The sequence below is a fragment of the Pyrus communis genome, chromosome 14, assembly GCF_041283825.1.
Source record: "Pyrus communis isolate YQ-2024b chromosome 14, ASM4128382v1, whole genome shotgun sequence".
Lineage (NCBI taxonomy): Eukaryota > Viridiplantae > Streptophyta > Magnoliopsida > Rosales > Rosaceae > Pyrus > Pyrus communis.
Window position 1 is genome coordinate 14,713,451 of NC_142578.1, and position 22,176 is coordinate 14,735,626.

A 22,176-nucleotide genomic window follows, 5' to 3' on the forward strand; every position below is an offset into this window, starting at 1 on the left:
TTGTAAGCCTTATATGTATATTCTCATCTCTACCTAGCACGAGGCCTTTTGGGAGCTCACTGGCTTCGGGTTCCGTAGGAACTCCAAAGTTAAGCGAGTTTACGCGAGAGCATTCCCAGGATGGGTGACTTACTTGGAAGTTCTCGTGTGAGTTCCCAGAAACAAAACTGTGAGGGTGTGGTAGGGGCCCAAAGTGGACAATATCGTGCTACGGTAGAGTTGAGCCTGGGATGTGGTGGGGGCCGGGGCTAGGATGTGACAATTTGTACGGAACCCAAAGCCAGTGAGCTCCCAAAAGGCCTCGTGCTAGGTAGAGATGAGAATATACTTACATGATCTACTCCCCTGGGCGATGTGGGATGTTACAAATATGGCAATTAATAATTTTATCTTTAGATACCAATTGAGAGAGTAATCCTTGTTCAATCGGGAGACTATCTAGGAGGAAATTTATGATAATATATTCAATCATCTATGATAAGATATTCAATTCTCATACGATTATAATTATGTTGCCTAATCTCTAAGATATCCTAATTTAACATGAATTGCCGGCACACTTTTTTGTCTTCCGAAGTTGCCGCCGCACTTAGAATATATCACATACATCTCTTCAAGTAATAAGATCTTTTATGTCTAAATCGAGCATATCACAAGGGAACACTTTTCATGATAAATACCTTACTTGTATATATCACATACATCTTTTTATGATAAATCGCATATATATTATGATGTAATGAGCTAGGGTATTCAAGTTACGAGCTAGGGTCATATCAAACGCATTCTTTATGATCTCTTTATGATGTATATGATATGATCTCCACTTCTAGAATTACTAGATCTCTTTATGATGCCTAAATATCTTAGCTTGTGTATATCACATGCATCTTTTTATGTCAAATAAGATCTCTTTAATTTCTCTCTAATCATCTATTTAACACACATTCTCTACACGTTGTTCGTTATGCGTAGACATGAAAACTCCTCTCTCCTGCAAGGCTTAGTCAAGGCATATTCGTCAAAGATGGTTCACGATGTCGCACACATCACACCACTCTTCTATAAAATTACACCCATGATGTGATTCTACTTCCCAAAAGATATGTAGGTGGTTCGATCATGGAATCAATCACACCTTTGATCAATCCCATTCACCCATCATTGAAGTTCATGAGTGATTACTATCAAATACTGCCTCTGTCCGTGGATATGCACAAATTTGATTCGAATAGCACACATGTGGGACCACATATCCAATGATAAGGTGTAATATGGATAAAGGTTATTATCGTAAACAATCCCTAAAATGGGGTAACCTATCATTTAGTCCCTAAAGTTTAAAAGATTAGTCAATGTCATTCTGGAATTGATCACACACATCAATGTGGTCCTTAATGTTCAAGTATGTCAAATTTTTTGCTAACGTGCTTGATAAATGCACTATTTCCTATTATTTTATATCATTTATCTCTACGTTTTGTTAAGAAATTGGCTTTAAACGAGCCTGATTACTTTTCTTATCTTTAGCCAAATATGGCCACTTAGGAAATTTTTTTATTTTTTATTTTTAAGGGATAAATCAACTTTATGGAGGAGTTTCAATTCAAAGACAAATTGTAGAGTGAAGTTAAGAGTTTGACAATAATCATGTCGTATTAACATATCGTATAAGGAATTATCAGGTCTAATGTATAACGCCACGCCGGGACCAAAATGATAGAGGTCCCGATTTGAAGGACATTTGTGACAAAAGGAAAAAAAAAAGAAAAGAAAAAGGAAATGTAATTGTTACGAAATGACTGTAGTGACCAAATAGCGATGCAGAGCAGAAAGTAAAATCGAGGGCATGCGATGGAAAAGGGAGAGAAAAGTATCGAAGGTGCGAGGTCTGATAAAAGCAGCCGGCTTGCAGTAATAGGCTCTCACTTTGGAACTCCTCCGAACCCCATGGCTGAGAAGGATGCCGCTCTCGCCGCCGTTCCCTCCGATGCTCCCACCATGTATTTTCGAACACTTTTGATTCAGATTCATTTTACGTTTTAGAAATCATGTAATCTGTCTGATTAATTCGATTTATTTAGATTAATTCGATTTATTTGTTTATGTTTTGCAGATTTGACAAGATAATCAACAAGGAAATACCGGCTAAGGTGGTTTTTGAGGACGACAAGGTACTCCCCAGTCCCTAGTGTGTATCTTTGAATTTTCCTTTTATTGATTTATTTATTTATAATTTATTTATTTGCTTTTTGGAAAAATTGCTTAAATGATGAATTACAAATTCTGATTGCTGAAATGTTTGTTTTGTAGTATTTGATCGATATGTCGTCAATGTTAGCTCGATATGTTCACAGTATTTGATTTTGATGAGTTCATCAATTGGGATTTGTGAATTAATCATTTCAGCTAATTTGTTTTTATATTATCCCCATTGTTTGGTTATAAGTTTGGGGCTGAAAAGTGTTAAACTAAAGAAGCTGCCATTTGTTATGTTTATACACTTGTTGCAACTATCCTGATCCTGTGACGGATATACTATTAGGCTCCGTTTGGTGGGCTGGATGGGATAGGTTGTGATTAATTAAAATGGACTTGAGTCCAGTCCGTTGTTTGTTATGTCAAAATGTGAGATGGACACAACTTGACAAGATGGGTTATGGATCCACAATAGAGTGGGTTATCTAACCTATCCTTATATATGGGTTGCAAGTCCTGTCTTACAAGTCCCTGCCAATTCAATCCTATTCCTAAGGTCCAATCCCGTCTAGCCTACCAAACGTGCCCTTATTTAACTCTTCTATTAATTTTGAAATGTAATTTAATTTATATAATATTATGTTTTATAATTTCAAACATCTCTAAAATTTCTTTTTAGTACTCAAGTTCAGTCTCTGTAAATTTTCAAATCTCACGCATCCATCATCTCTACTCACATTATTCTGTCATTTTTACTACTTTTATCACTAATTGGGAAGGAAAAAAAATGAGGCAAGCGTTACCGAATGGGCCCTTAAAAGTGGAAAATTGGGTTAATAGTGGAGAGATGCAACTGATTTTCCAATGGACCTCCAAATGTTTTGAGAAGGCGACCTATCAAGTGTGATTCATGGAGATTCACTAGCTTCCTTAAGCCTGGGCTGTATTATAAATTAATATGTTTATAATTATATAATATCTTGTTAGTTCAATGCTGTGTTAGCTGTTGTACAGTTTTATCTTCGTCTGTGTGTTTTTGATGCAGTCACCTTATTTCTGGTTCATGTATGTTATTGATTTTACGGTTCTCCTTTTTCTGGTTGCTTACCTCTTGTTTTTCTTTACTTTGAACAGGTCCTTGCTTTTAGGGACATTAATCCCCAAGCTCCAACGCACATTTTGATCATTCCCAAAGTTAGAGATGGCTTAACTGGACTGTCTAAGGTACTTGGTACTGAACGTTCTTTGTTTGTTTTTTGTTTATGGATTTCCTCTCTTTCTCCCTATAAGAAATTACAGTAAGCAATAATGCTCTTTATTTAATTACGGAGGGAATATTAGAATTACTTTAGAAACTTTCTTGTCTGACACCCTATCATGTCTTCAATGAGGTACCGTTCGAAGGGTAAAAAACCTTCCCTGGATTTGTGCATAGAAAATCTGACCAGGATTTTATCTATGTATGTGAATTGTGATAACCTAATACCCTTTTCTTGTGATTGTATCTGAGCTTCGTCCCATGGAGATTATTGACCTTTTCACTATGATTGGGAAATCACATAAATTTTGATTTCTTTCACTATGCATTGCTCTCCAATGTTCAGTCAGGGTAGACTTTTTAGATAGCGTGCTAAATTAATAATTCACTAAGTTTATAAGATAACACATTGAAAAAAGTTTATATAGGTCCCACAGTATATCAATTAATAATTTCATGATACATACTCCTTATGATTCGACCATGAGGCCTTTTTAAAATATGACTCATTCATTGTTTGTTTCTTGAAATTTATGTCACCTTGGATCTCATCTCTAACTTTTCTTAACATGATAAGTTCTGGTGTGGTCTTCTCATACTGCAACAAAAACAACAAAGCCTTTTCCCACTAAGTGGGGTCGGCTATATGAATCCTAGAACGTCATTGCGCTTGGTTCTGTGTCACGTCTTCTGTCAGATCCAAGTACTCTCAAGTCTTCCAAAGTCTTCCTAAGTCTTCCTCTACCCTTTCGGTCCTGAACATCTGTCCCGTAATCACATCTTCTAACCGTAGCGTCAGTAGGCCTTCGTTTCACATGTCCAAACCAATTTTGGCTACTCCTACTTTACCTTGGATATCCTCATTCCTAATCTGATCCTTTCTCGTGTGCCCACACATCCAACGAAGCATTCTCATCTCCGCTGCACTCATTTTATGTACGTATTGATGCTTTACCGCCTAACATTCTGCGCCATAAAGCATTGTCAGCCTTATTGTCTTCCTATAAAAATTTTCCTTGAGCTTTAGTGGCATACGACGTTCAGACAACATGCCGGATGCAGTCTTCCACTTCATCCATGTAGCTTGTATTCCATGGTTGAGAACTCTATCCAATTATCTGTTCTTTTGCAAGATAGATCGTAGGTAGCGAAAGCGGTTGCTCTTTGGTACTTCTTGGTCTCCAATCCTCACCCCTAACTCATTTGAGCCTCTGTTTGCACTGAACTTGCACTTCATATACTCTGTCTTTGACCGACTTAGGTGAAGACCTTTATCGTCGAACATTTTCTCCAAAGGTTAAGCTTCACATTTACTCCTTCCTGAGTCTCATCTATCAACACTATATCGTCTGCGAAAAGCATACATTAAGGAATATCATCTTGAATATGTTCCGTTAACTCATCCATTACCAATGCAAAAAGGTAAGGACTTAAAGATGAGCCTTGATGTAACCCTACAGTTAAGGGGAAGCTTTCGCTTTGTCCTTCTTGAGTTCTTACGGCAATCTTTACTTCATCATACATATCCTTTATAGCTTGGATATATGCTACTCATACTCCTTTATTCTCTAAAATCTTTCAAAGAATGTCTCTTGTGACTATCATATGCTTTTTCCCAATCTATAAAGACCATGTGCAAATCCTTTTTCATATCTCTATATCTTTCCATCGATCTTTGTAAGAGATAAATTGTCTCCATGGTTGAGCACCCTAGACCGAATTGGTTGCTCGAGACCCGTGTCTCTCTCCCAGAGCATCATTGTATGATTCATTAACTTAATAACCCTATGGTTCATGCAATTTTGTACGTCGCCCTTATTCTTGTAGATAGGCACCAAAGTGCTCTTTCGCCACTCATTTGGCATCTTCTTCATTTTCAAAATCTTATTGAAAAGGTCTGTGAGCCATGCTATACCCGTCTCTCCTAAGACTTTCCACACCTCGATCGGTATATCATCTAGGACCACTGCTTTTCTATGTTTCATCTTTTTCAAAGCTACAACCACTTCTTCCTTCCTAATTCGGTGGTAAAAGGAGTAGTTTCTACACTCTTCTGAGTTACTTAACTCCCCCAAAGAAGTACTCCCTTCATATCCTTCGTTGAAAAGATTATGAAAATAACCTCTTCATCTGTCTTTGACCTCGTTCTCTGTAGCAAGAATCTTTCCATTCTCATCCTTGATGCACCTCACTTGGTTTAGGTCCCTTGTCTTCTTTTCCCTTGCTCTAGCTAGTTTATAGATATCCAACTCTCCTTCTTTAGTATCTAGTTGCTTATACATATCGTCAAAAGCCGCTAGCTTAGCTTTTCTGACAGCTTTCTTTGCCTCCTTTTTCGCTATTCTATACCTTTCACCGTTTTCATCGGTCCTATCCTTGTATAAGGTTTTACAACATTCCTTCTTAACCTTAACCTTTGTCTGTACCTCCTCCTTCCACCACCAAGATTTCTTTTGGTGTGGAACTAAGCCCTTGGACTCTCGTAATACCCCTCTCGATAAATCATATTGCAACAAAAAATTCTTAAATATCATCATCGCTTTGAGAACTTCTTTCCATGAAACGGGCTCCATAGTAGAACTATCATCTTCGACTTCATCATCTTGATCATTTCCCATGACGCTCTCAATAATTTGCTTGTCAGTCAACATCTCTGAAGTTGTGTCTTCTCCAGGGTAGTTCAAGAGGTCCTCTACATCCATTCCATTACGATAATTCTAACTTTTTGATTACCTTGATAAATTGATAAGTGTTAATTAATCAATAAATTAATAAATTATTGATTTATCGATTATTTAATATTCCCCTAAACTAATAGATTTTCCTGGTCCCAAGACTTAATTTATAGAGGTTTAACTGTAGCCTTTCTATAGGAGTTGTTTATATTTGTATGGTTGAATATCCAAGTTAGTTATTGATACATTTAAGGATTTCAAATAGACATAATTGAGGAAACTTACGATGTTTATCCTGTGATATAAAAAGATTCAAAGACAGTGAATATAAGGCTCCGAAGCAGTTGACGGTTGACCTAAAAATACTCGTGTGAACTGCCTCACACTAGAATATAGTCTCTTAACCTGTTAATCATGTGGTGCTTGGTAGTCGTATCATAGTTTGAACTATGCTCCCCCGTCACTATTTCATATATATCTTGCAATATTATGGTGTTTGTATGCGAGTGATTTTTTATTTTATAAAATAATGTTATCTTGTAATGATTTTAGCAGTTATATGTTCCTGCAACGAAAAAGGAAAATAATAAAATATGATTTAAACTTTGACTGCAGTAAGCTGCTTGCAGCATCATTCCCTCTCCAAACAGTGTATGCTTTATCTGTATAAAATTATGTACGGGTGGGAAACATGATTAGCAAGGTTTAATTTTTCTAAAAACATTAGAAGAACATCAAATGTTGTATGAAATGGGATTTTTGTGGCGATCTATCAACGTTTCTTTTCTTGGGTTGAGTTTCCCTTTACAAGTTGTAAATTTTGTACGAGCATAAGCTCATTTAGCCTTGTAATTTTTCAGTTCATAATTGACGGATGACACAGTGGCGGAATTTAATGTTTTATTGGTTCGTTTTTGCTTTCCAGGCGGAGGAGAGACACACTGAGATTCTTGGTCAGCTTCTGTACGCAGCCAAGCTGATTGCCAAGCAGGAGGGTCTTGATGATGGCTTCAGGATTGTGATCAACGATGGCCCAAACGGATGTGCGTGTTATTTCTTACTCTGAATACTTGGGATTGACATATCATTAAGTCTATGCTGAGCGATGTCTTCCTGCAGGTCAATCGGTTTATCACCTTCACATCCATCTGCTTGGAGGACGGCAAATGAACTGGCCACCGGGATAATGCGTACGTTTTCGATGTGCTTATATTGATTATGAGGGGTCCAACAAGATTTCCATGGGGATTGTGTTTGTGAAGATTATATTGACATGGTAACTAGTAGTTCCTAATGGTAGTGGAGATCTGGAACCTGTTATAAACCTTCTCTCTTAAAACTATTGAACTAGAATAAATTAATGTGGCCATGTTACATATTTTGCTTTCGGTTTCTCCTTAAGAACATGAATTACAGATGTGCTGTCAAAGATTTATCCAAGAAATATTAGGCCATCTCGAATGGAGAGGGCTGAGGGTCCAAAGCCAAAAAATGGTCTGATTTGTCAAAAAACTCTTCTCCAATTGATGATTGGACTATATTATGTGGAGCTCACCATGCCATTATTTGGCTGAAGGGCATCAGGCTAGCCAAATCCAACCTCCTTCTTAGCCCTCTTTTGATGCTCAACTCATTAGTTGCAATAAGAGCATCTTCAAGGAGGGGTTTTATATGAGGCTGGAAAAGTGGTGGATAAGCCTATTTTAGAGTCCTAGGAATCTTTTGGGCTTTATAAAAGAATCTCTTCTAATGAGGGGTTATTTTTTTTTGGGCTCTATATGGGGTTGTATGTATTTATTTATATAGTAATTTGATTTTGCAATATATATATATATATATATATATATATATTTTTTTTTTTTTATGTTAATTTTTCCTTAAATTGATTTTTGAACGTACTATCTTAGATTTTTTTTTAATGGACCTTTCACCAAATGCGGACATTTTAATTCCTTATCCATAGGGACAACGGAAAAACAAAGAGGAAGACACTTTGTATTCATAAGAAAATTAAAGACTAATCTACTGATCAAGGTGCAATCAGCATATCTATATAAATTCAGAAGTCAAATCACAGCCACAATAGAGAAATTGCAAAGAAAAATAATATGAAATCACAGCCACATTATGTTGAATACAAGTACCTAAAACTCAACTTCTTAGCGTCATTTCTTATTGGTTTCAACATTTTTAAACATTCTAAATAAGTATTTAATCAATTGAAAATGTCATATCTGTTAAAATTCCATTTAAAAATTTGTTAAATGAACTATGGCTTCCTTTGTCTCCGAAATCAATAGAAGGTCATGAAAGCATAGCCTCTGCCAACTAACAGTCACCACCACCCCCATCAGACCAGCACCTCCAAACCCAAAACAAAACCACTAAGTCTATGCACCCTACAATTCAAGCTGCCAACATTAAGAAGAAGGTCATAGAGGTTGCGGAAAATGGTATGCACCGCTATGATGCGGCTACCACCATCTTCATCTCCCATAAAGAAGAATTTGAAGCGTTCCAAGCTGATAATCGGCAAATGAGGAAATTACATGAGTAAAAATAAGCTCCTTGAAATTGGGTCCATTTTCAATTTCATTCAATACCCGTCTCATCATTGGGTTCTAAATAATATAATTTATGTTTGAAATTAGATTTTTAGGCAACTAATATTGATGTTGATCATGATATACCCAGTTGGTGGGTTTTGAATATAATTTATGATTGAAAAATTAACTGGGACTTAATGGATGTGACATTTTCAATAGATTGGGAATTTGTTTGAAATGTTCAATAGATTAGGTACTTAAATATTAAATGACTTATGTATCCTATTATGTAATGACAATTTTGATCTTATAAGGTTTAAAAAAAAAGAAAGAAAAAAAAATCTCCAAATCACTTTTAACATATTATTTATTTTCTTAAACTCTCAAAACTCCGCTCACCCTCAATTGTAGAACAAAATCCTAACCAATGAAACTACAAACACGTTGATTGAGAAAAATTAATTTTGACGAATGGAACACGAAATCGACATTTTGGAAGGTTCAAATGAGGTAAGACCTCATATATTTCATTGTCATGTGATTTCAACGACATCGGTGTTTTTATTTTATTATTATTATTTTTTTAGAAAAAACATCGGTATTTATTTAAGCTTGATTATGCTTACCACTATACCTGCGTTCCTTAATATATAAGCTTGTGTTATTTAAGCCTTTCTAATGTCCTGCATGTGATAGCCCGTCCCGAAAATATCAAAACGTACGTGTGAAAAGACGAAATTGCCCCTAGTTTGATTCTTTTACGTTTATTGGTTGTTTTGTGTGGTGTTGGCATGTGTTGGGCCACACACTCACACTGTCACTCTCCCTAACCCTCTGTCCCTTTCTCTGGGATTTGTGATAAGTCTCTTTTTGCATGCATTTATATATTCCTTATTTGGCGTCTTTGTGATGTTTTTGGATTGAACTAGTTGCGTTTTACATTATTTGGTGTTAGTGTGCAGTTGAGTGTGTAGTTGGATCAAAGGGAAGGCAAATGAAGTAAAAACCATTCCTTTTGGTAGCTGTGCGTTATTCCAAACGTGGAGAGGATTCTAGGGAGTTAAATTGAAGTCCAAATGAAGAACCTAGGAAACGTTTGACTGCTGGAATTTCAAGAAATGATGTAGAAGTGTTAAGTGGTGCAATTCGGCCATATTGAGTGATTCTAATCAAGCCTTGCAGAAATCCACATGCATGAGTCAATTAAAATAGCCACATGCTCAGAAACACATGCCATTTCCTGCTCCCTTATGCACTTCCACCACCGAAACAAATCACCTTTGCATTTCCAATTCCTTCATGTTCATCCCGTGCACTCCCATACCCAATTCCAGATTATTCTAACTAGTTTCAGATTGTCCACTCCCTTGTGGCAGACTTTGCACATGTATCTTGGATTAAATAACCACATACCTGCAGATCATGTCCATTCCTTGCATCCTTTATTCCAGAAATTCACTCATTCCATCATTCCATGCCGTGTGCTTTCTTCACCCTTCCAGAATTTGTACAAACAATTCTCCTTGGCAGATTCCACTCACTTGTTGCAGCAAGGGCACATGCATTTTGATTAAACAAACCACACCTTTGCAGACCTTGTCCATGCCGTGAGAACAACACCTCAGAAACCCATTCAATTCCAGCTCATTTGATGCTATTCCATGTCACTTGTGCAGATAGAGATCCAATCTGAATGTGAGAGCCACATTCAGAAATTTACTAAGGGAGACTCACTCATTCCTCTCTCGGATCCATTCCATTACACACACTCTATTTGCTCCATTTCCTGTCCATCATTTCACTCTCATTCTCCCTCTCCATCCCATTACATTCGATACTCTCTCCATCTCACAGAAACTATCCATTCTCTTCCACACACCCATAACCTCTCCCATATTCACTCCATTCTCTGTCCATTTTCTGTCCCAAGGGCAGAAACCATTCAACCAAGCCATTCTACCTTCATCCGCACCACATTTGGAGAAGCAACACCAAGGAACTCTTCAAGGACTTCAACATCAGTTTTGCTTCAAGGGTTTCTCCTTCTTAATCTTATGTTCACTCATGTTATTTATTTTTATGTTAAATCTTTGTAAACATGAAGTGTAACTAATCCTCCTCTAGGGATTCGATGTAACCTTGCAAAGTTTGCCATGTAATTAAGTTAGAATGCTCAGTTTGTCCATCTATTTCTTGTTTCATTCTCTGATTTAATGGTGACTTAGTGTGTTGATTTTAATGTTTGATCATCATTTGAATTAATCACTAAGTTGTGTAGCCAAGATTAAGACACACATCATGCATAATCTTGGTAGATATGTGAATGAATGAAGGGAGTGTTTAGCACACATCCTGCCGAGTTATTCCCTTTGGTTTTATGAAAGTTTCTTGTACATTACATAATCTTGATTATGAACCAAAGTTGCACATCACAATTAGGTTCATGATTAGAGACATTTGATCAAATCCACACATCATATGGTTGATCATATCCAAGTGAAACAAACTCAAGAAATAGGTAGATGAATGAGTATAAACTAACTTGACAAACATGGACTTAGTTGAGCAATGGTGAAACCGAATCCCTAGCTTCATTTCCATTGATACTACCCCATTACATTAGTTGTTGATTCATTTATTTGTGTTTACTTCATTTTCACATGCTTTCAAGTTACAATAACAAATCTGTCTATTTAGACTAGTTTGATTTATTTCCAAATCTGCCTAGTTTGTTTAGTTTGATTCATTTCTTAGAGTTCTTGCAAAACAAGTAGTTACATAGGTCCAATTAGTCCCTGTGGATTCGACACCCTTGCTTGTGCCATTATACTAAATATATTCTAGCATTAGGAAGGAAATATACATCAACAATTTGTCCCGAGCCCCGTTTCCCTTCCCTTTCACCATATATGTACGGACACACACCCAAAACCTATCAAACCTTTACAAATCGAGGGAACCAAGGCCACATTCGAGCTCGTGAGGCTGGGAGGAGTGCAGCTGTACCATTTTCAGGTAAGAAAACCACCGTTTTCACGTTGATTTCACGAAGTCCGATTTGGGGTACTATTCATGCACACGTGATTTCTCACGTTTTAGGGAAAATGAAGCTTGTAGGTAGCTTGGTGAGGTCCCAAGGAGTCTCGGAGTAGTTCGTTTGAAGGAATTGGACGTCGGGATCGCCGTATTCGAAGTTGGCCGGAATTGGAGTGTGGTGACAGGTGAGATCTCGTGGTTTTTAACCCTTAAAAGTGGTATATTCGTGTTCTCCTAGGTCTAAGCTTTAAATTGGTAGTAAATTTGTCAAATTTGGGTGAAAAACGAACGAGATATCAACGTCTGAAATTTTTCCAGTTTTCCGGCGCCGGAGGTTCGCCGGGGAAGGAGACGGAATATTCCTGACGCCGTTGACGGAATCCGTTAGAACTAACGGAATATTCCCTACGGCGTCAGTTGACGCCGTCAGTGTGCCAGGCACGTGCCTTGGCCGGCGCGTGGGGGCGCGTGCGGCGGTGGAAAATTTTTCTAAAAATTTGGGCGTGATCCTGAGGTTGTGTAGAGCACGTTGGTATATTCATTTGTCCAATTTGAGCAATGTATGAGAAGTTATTACGAGAAGTTGGTTATGTGCTTTAAAATTAACGTTTTTGTAGTTGTTTCGCATATAGGTGATACGTATCCCGAGGACGAGCGTGGTCACTCGAGGCAGGGGAGCTACGACCCTTCCACATACCAGTGAGTGGGCTTTTGGTTTTCCGTATATACCTATATACTAGATTTTCCCAGAAATTGATTTAAATATTTATTAGTTATATGCCATGCATTACATTATCATTGTTTATGCGTCGTTAGTTGCATTATAAATTGGTTATATATACATATGCATATTGGGTGCTGTGGACGCATAGGTAAGTGCCAGGTAAGTGTTATTCATGTTTATATTCAGTAGTGGTTTGAGATGCTTAGAGAGCTCATAACCTGCACCCCCGGTGTTAGTGCTCCCGCCCAGAGTAGGGCATAGTCCTTCACGTGATGTTCACCTCCCGCACCACACGCTCAGCTTGGATCCAAGTTAGGTGCACAATCCTGTCGTACAGACCACATTAGGTGGTTCCGACTCGTAGGTGACCCGCGATTATTCGCACAGTCTTCACGTGATCGTAGCACTTGAGCGTATATATATATGTTACACCCAGGCCTGTCGTACAGACCACTTTAGGTGGTTCCGACTCATGGGCAGGTTTAGTTATTGAGTTTGAGATTTGAGCTCTATATGCAGCCGTACAGGTCACATTAGGTGACTCCGGCTGCCAGATTATATGTTATTGATATGATTTATACCTGAGCACTTGCATTTCATTATGAGGTTTTGACATGGCATATCCTTGAGCATGATTGGCATATCTATACATACGTATATATGTTTATTTTCTGGGAAGTATACAGGTTTTACGGCGAGGGGTTAGAATGCATTTTACTAAATGGTTTTCGAAAAGCTTTGTTTTTACCCACTCACGCTTTTGTTTTGCGCCCCTCCAGGTTCTAGTTGTCTAGCAGGTTCGGTGGTTTCCCAGAGGGCTTTCCCGGCATTTCTGACAGACATTCACCAGCGTAGGGTCACCTTCGGGTGTACTGTTGTCGCATCTTTTTCTTTTGGACTGCTGTAGACTTATTGCTCTGAACTTGTGTCTCACTTACGCTAGCACTTATGTTATTACTTTGTATGCTAGTTTTTAATTATTCGTACTTTTTATATTACTATTTTATTAGCTTCCGCACGTGCACATGGTTACGTCACCTCCGCGTGGCGGCCAGCACGCCCTGATCTCGGTTGGGGTGTGTCACTGCAAATATTTATGGGTTATGATAACCTGCGTTATTTTAGCCTGCCTATAGCAGGTTTCATAGGAGGCCTTTCGTTTGCTAAAGCTGTGTCCGTTTAGCATCTCCTGCTTTCTTTTCAGTTAAACATATTTAATATGTATCTTGAAGCTCCTAGTTTCATGCTTCTTTGTAGTTTAGTTGTATCGAAGGATATTATGTTTTTTTTTTTTTGGTTGCAAGTCTCCTTTTACAGCAGTGGTGGAAAGGTGTTTAGCTCTTTGCATGACGGCATGGGTTCAAACCCTGTCGGTAGCTAATTTAACATCTAATCTGTCAAAATCTATCATATGACAAAAAAAAAGAAAAGAAAGGATATTATGTTTTGTCCACACGAGTTCAACTACATATTTGACATAGTATGACAGACCTTACAGCATATTCTTTAAAATAGTGGTAGTTTTTTGTTCCCTTCTTTTGTCACCATGTTACGTTGAAATGTTCTTATCCTCGGCTGATGGAGACTCCTCGGTAGATCGCCATTACTTGACTTTGAAATGTTCTTTCTTGACTCTGGGATGACCATTACTTCAAAATTACAGAAATAACACTGTCTGGATGTGAAGAATGTAGAGTGTAAGTAGAAAATGTAAGATGTATGTTGAGTTTGTGGGGTGCGAGGGTATTATAGGAAAGTATGTGAGAGTGTATTAAGATAATATTTAATTGAAAAAGCAAACGTGAGATGCAAACATGGCATGCATTCAACAATTTGTGAGATGTTAATATAATAGACCTTTTGTTAAACAAGCGGAATTTGGATTCTTAATCCAACCGAAAAAAAAAACCGAAGTAGAAATCCAGGAGATAGTACCTAAAACGACAATAGCAGCACGCACATTTTCAAAGTGAAATGCAACAATGTCTTCCTGAATATTTGCAAAAACATCATCTAAAACAATCACTCACTTCAACGTCGATGAGAGAACTTCAACTAACTAAACAAAATTATGTTTTGGGGAGTTGGAGCTTACATGCTACTTATACACTAGAGAGGCAAATTAATACATTGTATAATTACAAATCGATCGCATGTATATTTATGCGGTATACATAACAGGGTTTCTAATTAATTGCACAATGCTGCTTCATAAATGACTACCAACAATGGTGATTCCTTCCTATTGTTTTGAACCACACAAGGCATCTAACTCCATAGGCGATTTCTGCTCAGCACCGCCATCTGTTTCTTTAAACTCTGTTTGCAAGCCAAATCCATATCCGCCATCACTGCCATACAGGTCTCGATCCCACTGACCCACAAATTCGTTCTTCTGGTCAGCTTTTAGAGGCAGATTAGATGTGGCGTAACTGTCAGGCAATGGGTCATCCACCCTTTGTTTCTTATGGGGAGATGAGGGTGTGGTCAATGCATCTCCCGTTGTCTCAAACTGAGCTGGCTTCTGCTTATCCTCAGCTGATGGTAACGCATCTGACGCTTTGAGTGCACCACCAAGCTTTTGCTGCTCTTCAATGATCTTCTGCAAGTATTTTCCCTGAGCTTCTATTCTCATTTGCAACTGTCTTTGAACCTGAATCGGTTTTTCAGACATTAGTAAAATTCTTAGTATAGCCCACACATGTCTAGACACAGACCAGAACAACATGACAATAACCATAACAATACATCGCATACAAGAGCAGCTTATTACAAGCTTTTGTCATACTTAACACTTGCACTTGACGTGCGGTATTGAAGGTCAGGGACCAAATGTATTGATTTTTGAAACTCAAGGACCAAAATGAGGAGTTGGATCAATGTCAGGGGTCATTTGCGATAAAACCCCTTATTTTTGTGTAATCCACGTGTCACCATTTCATTGGATTTGTAGGTCCCACATACAAACTAACAGAATAGTTGACGGAAACTTAATGGAAGGACCAAATTAATGTGCAGTAGTGAATGTCAGAGACGACATTGATTGATTGTGAAAGTGAAGGACCAAAATGATGGGTTTGATCAATCTCAAGGACCATTTGTGATAAAAACCCTTAATTTATTATTCTAGGAATGTATGGTGAAGTGAGAAGATTTTGCAGGCCAGACTACATCCCTCTTCCAGCAATGTAAGGTGAAGTGAGAAAAAGAGACTTTACCTCAAGCTGTTCATGAAGACGCTTCTGAACTTCCATCTGCATCCTCAATGCCTCATTAATTTGCACTCCGCTGAGCAATTCAAAGATTTTATGGCACGTTAGATGCGGAGTCATTAATATGCATGAGAGAGATGATTTTGCAAGTAAAGAAAATGATGAGATTGGTCATTAAAGCTTAAGAGACAAAAAGTGTTCATAAACAGAGGTATAACCAATATAAGGTAAAGGAAAAGGTACCCACGGAGAAGAATCTGAACAAGAGAGGCTGTCTCCAGAACCCTTCTTCTCGTCCTTAGAACCTATAAGTCAGAAACAGTACTCCATTCAAATTCATATTTTCATTAGGTACAAACAAGTTTTCTATTGCTGAAATAAAATATATGGATGTAGGGAGAAGCCTTTACCATCAGCTGGAGACTCTGGCAGGTACTTTGCAAGTCGATACTTCTATACAAAAGAATAATTGCATTGTTAAAAATAAGAACATATAAATCTCCCTAAATATGTAATATAGTGTAGCAAGGAAACCCACACCTGTAAATGGCTTTTCACATGATAAATAGTTAGTCCGGGAACACCCATCACTCTCAGAACACCTTTAGGTGTTGCCCCTAAAGAGAATTGGAAAAAATGAACATATGTGAAGTATATTAAGGATACACGAATGCAATTAGAAACACTAGTTTGAGTGGGAGCAGAAATGGAAAAAAATTTCACCAATCCCAGTGTTGTGGGACTGATTTGTCCCTTGGACCACACGCCACAAATGAAGTATTGGACAATTTAATCCAGTCCTACATTTTTTCGTGAGCTTGCAAAGCATGATTAGCTACCACATGTAAATCAAAACACATCCACTTCAATAAGAATTAAAAATTTAAAGACAATCAATCCTTAAACAGAATTACGAATATAAGATCAAGCACTCATTATTATTTAATGAATCAAAGAGCAAGTAGATGAAATAAGTAAACCACAGCTGAGAAAAAAAAATGCTGGGAGAGCATTTATTTTTTCAATTTTTTTTTTCGATTTATTAACTCAAAAGAAATGTACAAGTCGTCGATAAGGAATCAAAAGTTGATTTAGAAAATACAGAATCATTACACTCAAGTCTATGAGAAATATTCAAATGACCAATATCAATCAGAATTCCTCAAAATAAATTAACAGAAAGCAACAGTAACCATCACACAATAAATCCCAGTGAATAGTTAAAACCTCCTAGTCCTAGAAATTCAAGACGGGGTTAATTATACGATTAACTACCCACACGAATGTGTACCTTACAGTACAACATGATAATTTAAATTCTTTGCTAGACTATAGATGGTTACCTGTAGTAAATAATACAGAAGATATGTGAAGATGAGAAAAACAATGGAATTAATGGTTCAACACAACTTCCTTGGCTCTTCATCAAACAATAAAAAACACGGTTATGCCTGAGCGAGTTTACTGCCAGCAATTTAACAAAGTTCTAACTACAATTTAACAAAAAGTACATCACAATAGCAAAATATCCACACAAAAAACAGTACTACAATTTAACAAAGTTCTAACTACCACATAGTGAAAAATAAAAATACGCTGGACAAAAATAAATTAATATCTCTCCAAAAACTCTGACTTTGATTCAACCTAGGATTTTAAAGTGGACAACTAAATAGAGTCAGTTACGATATTAACAAACAAAGAACAATTTGAATATTTCCTTTTATTTCATAAGAAACATAATTAAAAGGTGTTGTTATTGAAACTCCAAAAAATTCATTGTGCACTCCTCATAAGAGTATTTTTCTTTCAAATTTTAGAGCGCCAATAACAGCACCCTAACAAAACATTAAACATAAAAAGGAAAATTAATGAAAAGGGCTTCAAAACTTTGTATGTAATATATAATATAATTCATTTATAACACCTATACATACATATATTATACTCATAATTCTTGCTGGTGACAGTTACTATTCAATGGCAGTACGTACGAATATAAGTGCAATTAGAGGATATTATATGGAATGAAATTAAGGTGAATTAATAAACTAATTCAAGATGGCACATATAATATGAAAAGAAGGTGATGATGATAATAATTATCAGAGTGGGAGTTTCAATATTTAGGGTTTGATGTATGTAATTTGTGTCCTTTTCATTAAATAAAGTTATTAGGGTGCTTTTAGTTTTAAAAAAGTTTAGAGAAGCCTTTTTCATTGAAGCTTTCTGTCTTTTTCATTAAATAAAGTTATTATAATGCTTTTGGTTAAGAAAATTATTATAGAAGCCCTTTTCATTAAAACTCCCAAAATAAAACTGTACAAAATTATTGAACGAGGAGTTCACTTTCGAAAGAAAACTAATCATGAATCCTGCTGTTTAAAAACTGACAAAACAATGTGAATTGCAAGACAAAGTTATAAACTCTGACTTTCCCTTTAAATAAAAACAATGAGGACCTTTCAAACTTGAAAACTATAATATTCCGCAAGCATCATTTAAATATTGAGGAACTGGTAATGACATTGACAGTTCTATCAGTTGGAACTTTGCGCCACCCAGTCTACCAAGCAACAGCACGATAGAAAGTTCAACATGAAAGTGGTAGCAGAGCAGCAGGAGTAACTGCTCAATAATGGTTTTCTTCTTTCCTTATTAATCTTAAAAGGCATGGTCAAAGTGCTCACAGGAGCAGATGGTTGTGCAGACCTAAGGAGGACCAGTTTCAAGTATGGTTGCAGAATCCTCCGCAGGTCCAAACACAAGACAAAGCAGAAAAATTAAGCGGTCGAAACAAATCTTTACTGAGAACCTCCAGATCACATGTCTTTGGACCTTTATACAAGATAATATAAGTTGGGTAGTATTTCCAGTACCCTGACCTATGAGGGAGCCACTAGAGTACCAATATACAAGTAAGGATTGCGGGGACAAGTGGAGGCCATGATCATAAAAGACAATGCTCCCCAAACAAATGGCCAATCATTCACAACTGGTTGAACGACCGAAGTTGCCTAAACAGAATGCTCTACCAATAGTGCAACTTCGTGCCCAGATTATAACCATGATTTATGAGAAGTCCGACCCAGGTGAGAATCGTAAACTTAGAGAAGAACAAGATAATAAACGAAATCATTAAAAGAGTCAGTAGCGTGGACAGCCCTGCACCTTGTGATGGAAATGAGCAAAATAAATGTAATTTCTTTCAGTCAGAAATATTTAGAACGCATCCGGATCCTATGCTGTGACCATTGGTGGCCACAATCATGATGCCAAAGGAAGAGAGTATCTTACTCAGCTCCAGCGAGAAGGAAGTGAATCACTGGAATCCCACAGATTGGTCACTCTACTGCTTTCGGGTCCATAAGACAATAGCAGAGGCCACAACTGGTAGACTCCCTTTACTGCATAAAATTGATTAGGGAAGAGATTGGTTACATCCAGTGCAAGGGTTCCTTCAACCTTGCACCAGATCATCATAAGTGGTTCCTTCAACCTTCCCCTCCTCAACCCCCCGGGCTACCTCTTCCCCTCCTCAACCCCCCGGCTACCTCTTCCCCTCCTCAACCCCCTCGGCTACCTCTTCCCCTCCTTTTCCCATACATTTCCCCCCTATCTTTAACTAAAAACACAAAATATTAAAACCAGAAGCATAGTGGCTATCAAAGAGGCCCAAAGCGGCTGAGTATGAACATGATTTGGATAAAAAAGAGCATGAACATGATTTGGATAAAAAAGAGCATGAATTCTTGTCGTCGTATTAGAGGTTTAACAAATTTTGGAGGTTAAACTCCACAAAAAAATTTGTCTACGATCTTATATCTTTACAAATCAACTACAAAGAAGGCAGAAATGAGAAAAAAAATACAGGATAATTAAAAATTCTTCTAAAAAACTAAGGAAAAATTCGAGGAAACCGATTCAATTGAAGGACTGGTTCAGTTTTAAGGAAGGGCCATGTCAAAATTGCAATGGAAACAAAGGACATAAATATTAAAAACACAGGAAATAAAACGTTTACTGAAAAGAAAATACCCACTATCTGGTCCGCCAAGCTGAGTAATGGCATCCACGAAGCGGTCGTGGAGATCTGAAGTCCAGCGGAGCCGCTGCTTCCCGCTTCCCCCGCCAGAAGGCGTTGGACTTTTGGCGGAGGAACCGCCGCTGACAGCCCCGACGATCGCAAGCTCTTCCGAGCTCTGGGGTTTGTGCGGGACCAAGCTCGCCGTCGAGAACTTCTTGGCGTGATACATGTTCAAGACTCTGTCCAGTTACAACACCCAATCGGAGAGAGAGAGGCGATCATAAGATTCTGTTGAGGGAGTTGAAATTGGACGCTTATCTGTCTCTCATTGGACTGGACTGGATTGGAGGCCTGCAATTTAGTCAAACGGCGCGTGTGGACGATGGATACACAGGTAAGGTCGGAAGCCAGGACAAAAATGCTTTTCGTAATATTTGCCTCTGCCTTCTCAAACCCAAACCGCGCGTATCTGTCACCCTTCACCTTTAGGCGGTGGGAGTAAAACTCATTTTAAAAGCACGTTAAAACAAGTCATTAGAGCAAGCCCAGCGGGTTTGCCTCGGGGGACAGTGGAGAAAACAAGGGCCCGAGGGCCGGTGGGAGGGCTCCAGCGTGGGCTAGCCCGACCGAAGGTGAAGGCCCGAGTTCCGGGCCCGTGGCGAATTGCCAGCTCAAGAGTCTGAGGGCTATGTGACGTCAGGCTGACGTCAGCCTGGCGTCAGGGAATATTAAATTTTTTTTGTGTCAGGCGCGTGCACCCCACTCACGCGTGGGGGCGCGTTGCCGACACAAAAATTAGAAAAAAAAAAGTTTGTCAGTTACCGTTGGGAAGCCACGTGGCTTCCCACGGTCCGTTAGATCTCAACGGTTACTTAATGTGGACCGTTCGATCTTAACGGTAAAAAAAAAAAGTCAGATTTAATATCCACCGTTCGATCTGAGATCAACGGTGGATATTAATATTCTTTATAAATAAAAAAATAAATGAAAAAATAGTTTTAAAATTAAGAAAAGTTACCGTTGTGACATGTGGCACAATCTGGAGTGTTGGAATTCAAAATTTTTTTATATCCAACGGCAGAGATTAATTAATTGAATAAAAATTTTTAAAAAAATTGTAAAAAATTCAAAAAAATTAAAAAAAAAATCTGAAAAATATGAAAAAAATTGTAAAAAAAATTGTTTTTACTTTTCTATAAATACCTTCTCATTATCATCTACCTTACACAACAATTTCATATTTTCTCAACTACTTTCAATCACATTCCTTTCTTTGTCTCAAAGTTTGAATCCATTTTTTTCAACAAAATGACCACTGGTGCAGGTACGAATTGGTTGCTTTTTGAAGATGTTGCGTTGTGTACTTGATGCGAGATTTATACGCACACAAATTAAACCCTCTTTTTATCAATTGTAGTATAGGTGCAAGTAGGGATCGTTCTGGACCGGGGATTAGGAGGGATTGTTAATCACTTGGATTTGACTTAAAAACGTAAAAACATAATATAAAACACTAAACTAGACTCAAAGAATGTAAAACTAAACTTTAAAACACTAAAACAAATCAAAAGACTCAAAATGCTTTTAAAAACACAAACTAAAATGCTATACTAAACTCGAAGAATTCAAAATTAAAAATAAGAAAGATTAAGACTAAGACTTTAAACAAAATATGGGGGGATTGATTTTGGACGAATTTAAACTAAAATGGATAGATTGTAAAGAAAACAAATTGTAAATATGAAATTGACGGAAATGAATGGATGGTATGGCTAGCTAAGGGGTTCTTCTCCACACATGTTACACTTGCATAATAAAAAGATTTCCAATTGCATTTCAATAAATTATGAAACTCATCACCCCGGGTTAATTAGGTCCGCTTAAATTAACCTTCAAATCTTCCTAACGTTATTGAATTGGATGATTGCATACGACAACCCAAAACATTCCCCACAAGTCCCCTACATGATTGCATAATAGAGATACAAGCAAGAATCATTACGCTCTATGAAGATTATAAGTGTTGACGAGGCATTCGTTACTATGATTGCATGAAACTCGTGCCAAGAATTCATTTAACGCGATTGTTTATAAGCAACCTCCACTACTTGTGAATATAAGTTCATAACGATTAGGTGGAACTCACTTATATTCTAGCGTCATATTCATGCATGAAAATTAAGCGTGCACTCTCAATAAACATACATAAATAAGTTATCAATCAAACGGTTAAACAAATTGAATTCACAACTTATGAAACGCAATTAGAAGTAATCAAATCAAAATGCAAGCATAAACATTTATTTTGAATTACCCCCTAGCTAAAGGGGGTTTAGTTCCTCATACAAAACAAAGAGAATCGAAATTAAACATTGAAATCAAAGAAACGCCTAAACATTCCAACAACTCAAACTTGAATTGTACGAACGTTTAGGCCCTCTTCTCTTCCTCTTTATTGTAGCATAAGGTCTAGGGATAATTGGTTTGGGGGATGGAAGT

General features: G+C 37.5%; 2 protein-coding genes across 2 annotated transcripts; one reads left to right on the plus strand and one right to left on the minus strand.

The window, feature by feature from the left end:
* Nucleotides 1–1,809: 1,809 nt before the first annotated feature.
* HIT3 (HIS triad family protein 3) lies at nucleotides 1,810–7,510 on the plus strand. Its single transcript, XM_068451870.2, has 5 exons — nucleotides 1,810–2,003; nucleotides 2,117–2,174; nucleotides 3,334–3,423; nucleotides 7,058–7,175; nucleotides 7,252–7,510. The coding sequence occupies exons 1-5, from the start codon at nucleotides 1,855–1,857 to the stop codon at nucleotides 7,317–7,319; spliced, it is 483 nt and encodes a 160-aa protein (XP_068307971.2). The 5' UTR covers nucleotides 1,810–1,854; the 3' UTR covers nucleotides 7,320–7,510.
* Nucleotides 7,511–14,399: 6,889 nt separating this feature from the next.
* On the minus strand, nucleotides 14,400–20,158 carry LOC137713211 (myb family transcription factor PHL7). Its single transcript, XM_068452489.2, has 6 exons — nucleotides 19,693–20,158; nucleotides 16,191–16,267; nucleotides 16,061–16,103; nucleotides 15,898–15,955; nucleotides 15,657–15,726; nucleotides 14,400–15,091 (listed from the first exon to the last, which is right to left on the minus strand). Exons 1-6 carry the CDS (start codon nucleotides 19,904–19,906, stop codon nucleotides 14,681–14,683), a joined length of 873 nt encoding a protein of 290 aa, XP_068308590.2. The 5' UTR covers nucleotides 19,907–20,158; the 3' UTR covers nucleotides 14,400–14,680.
* Nucleotides 20,159–22,176: the final 2,018 nt, after the last annotated feature.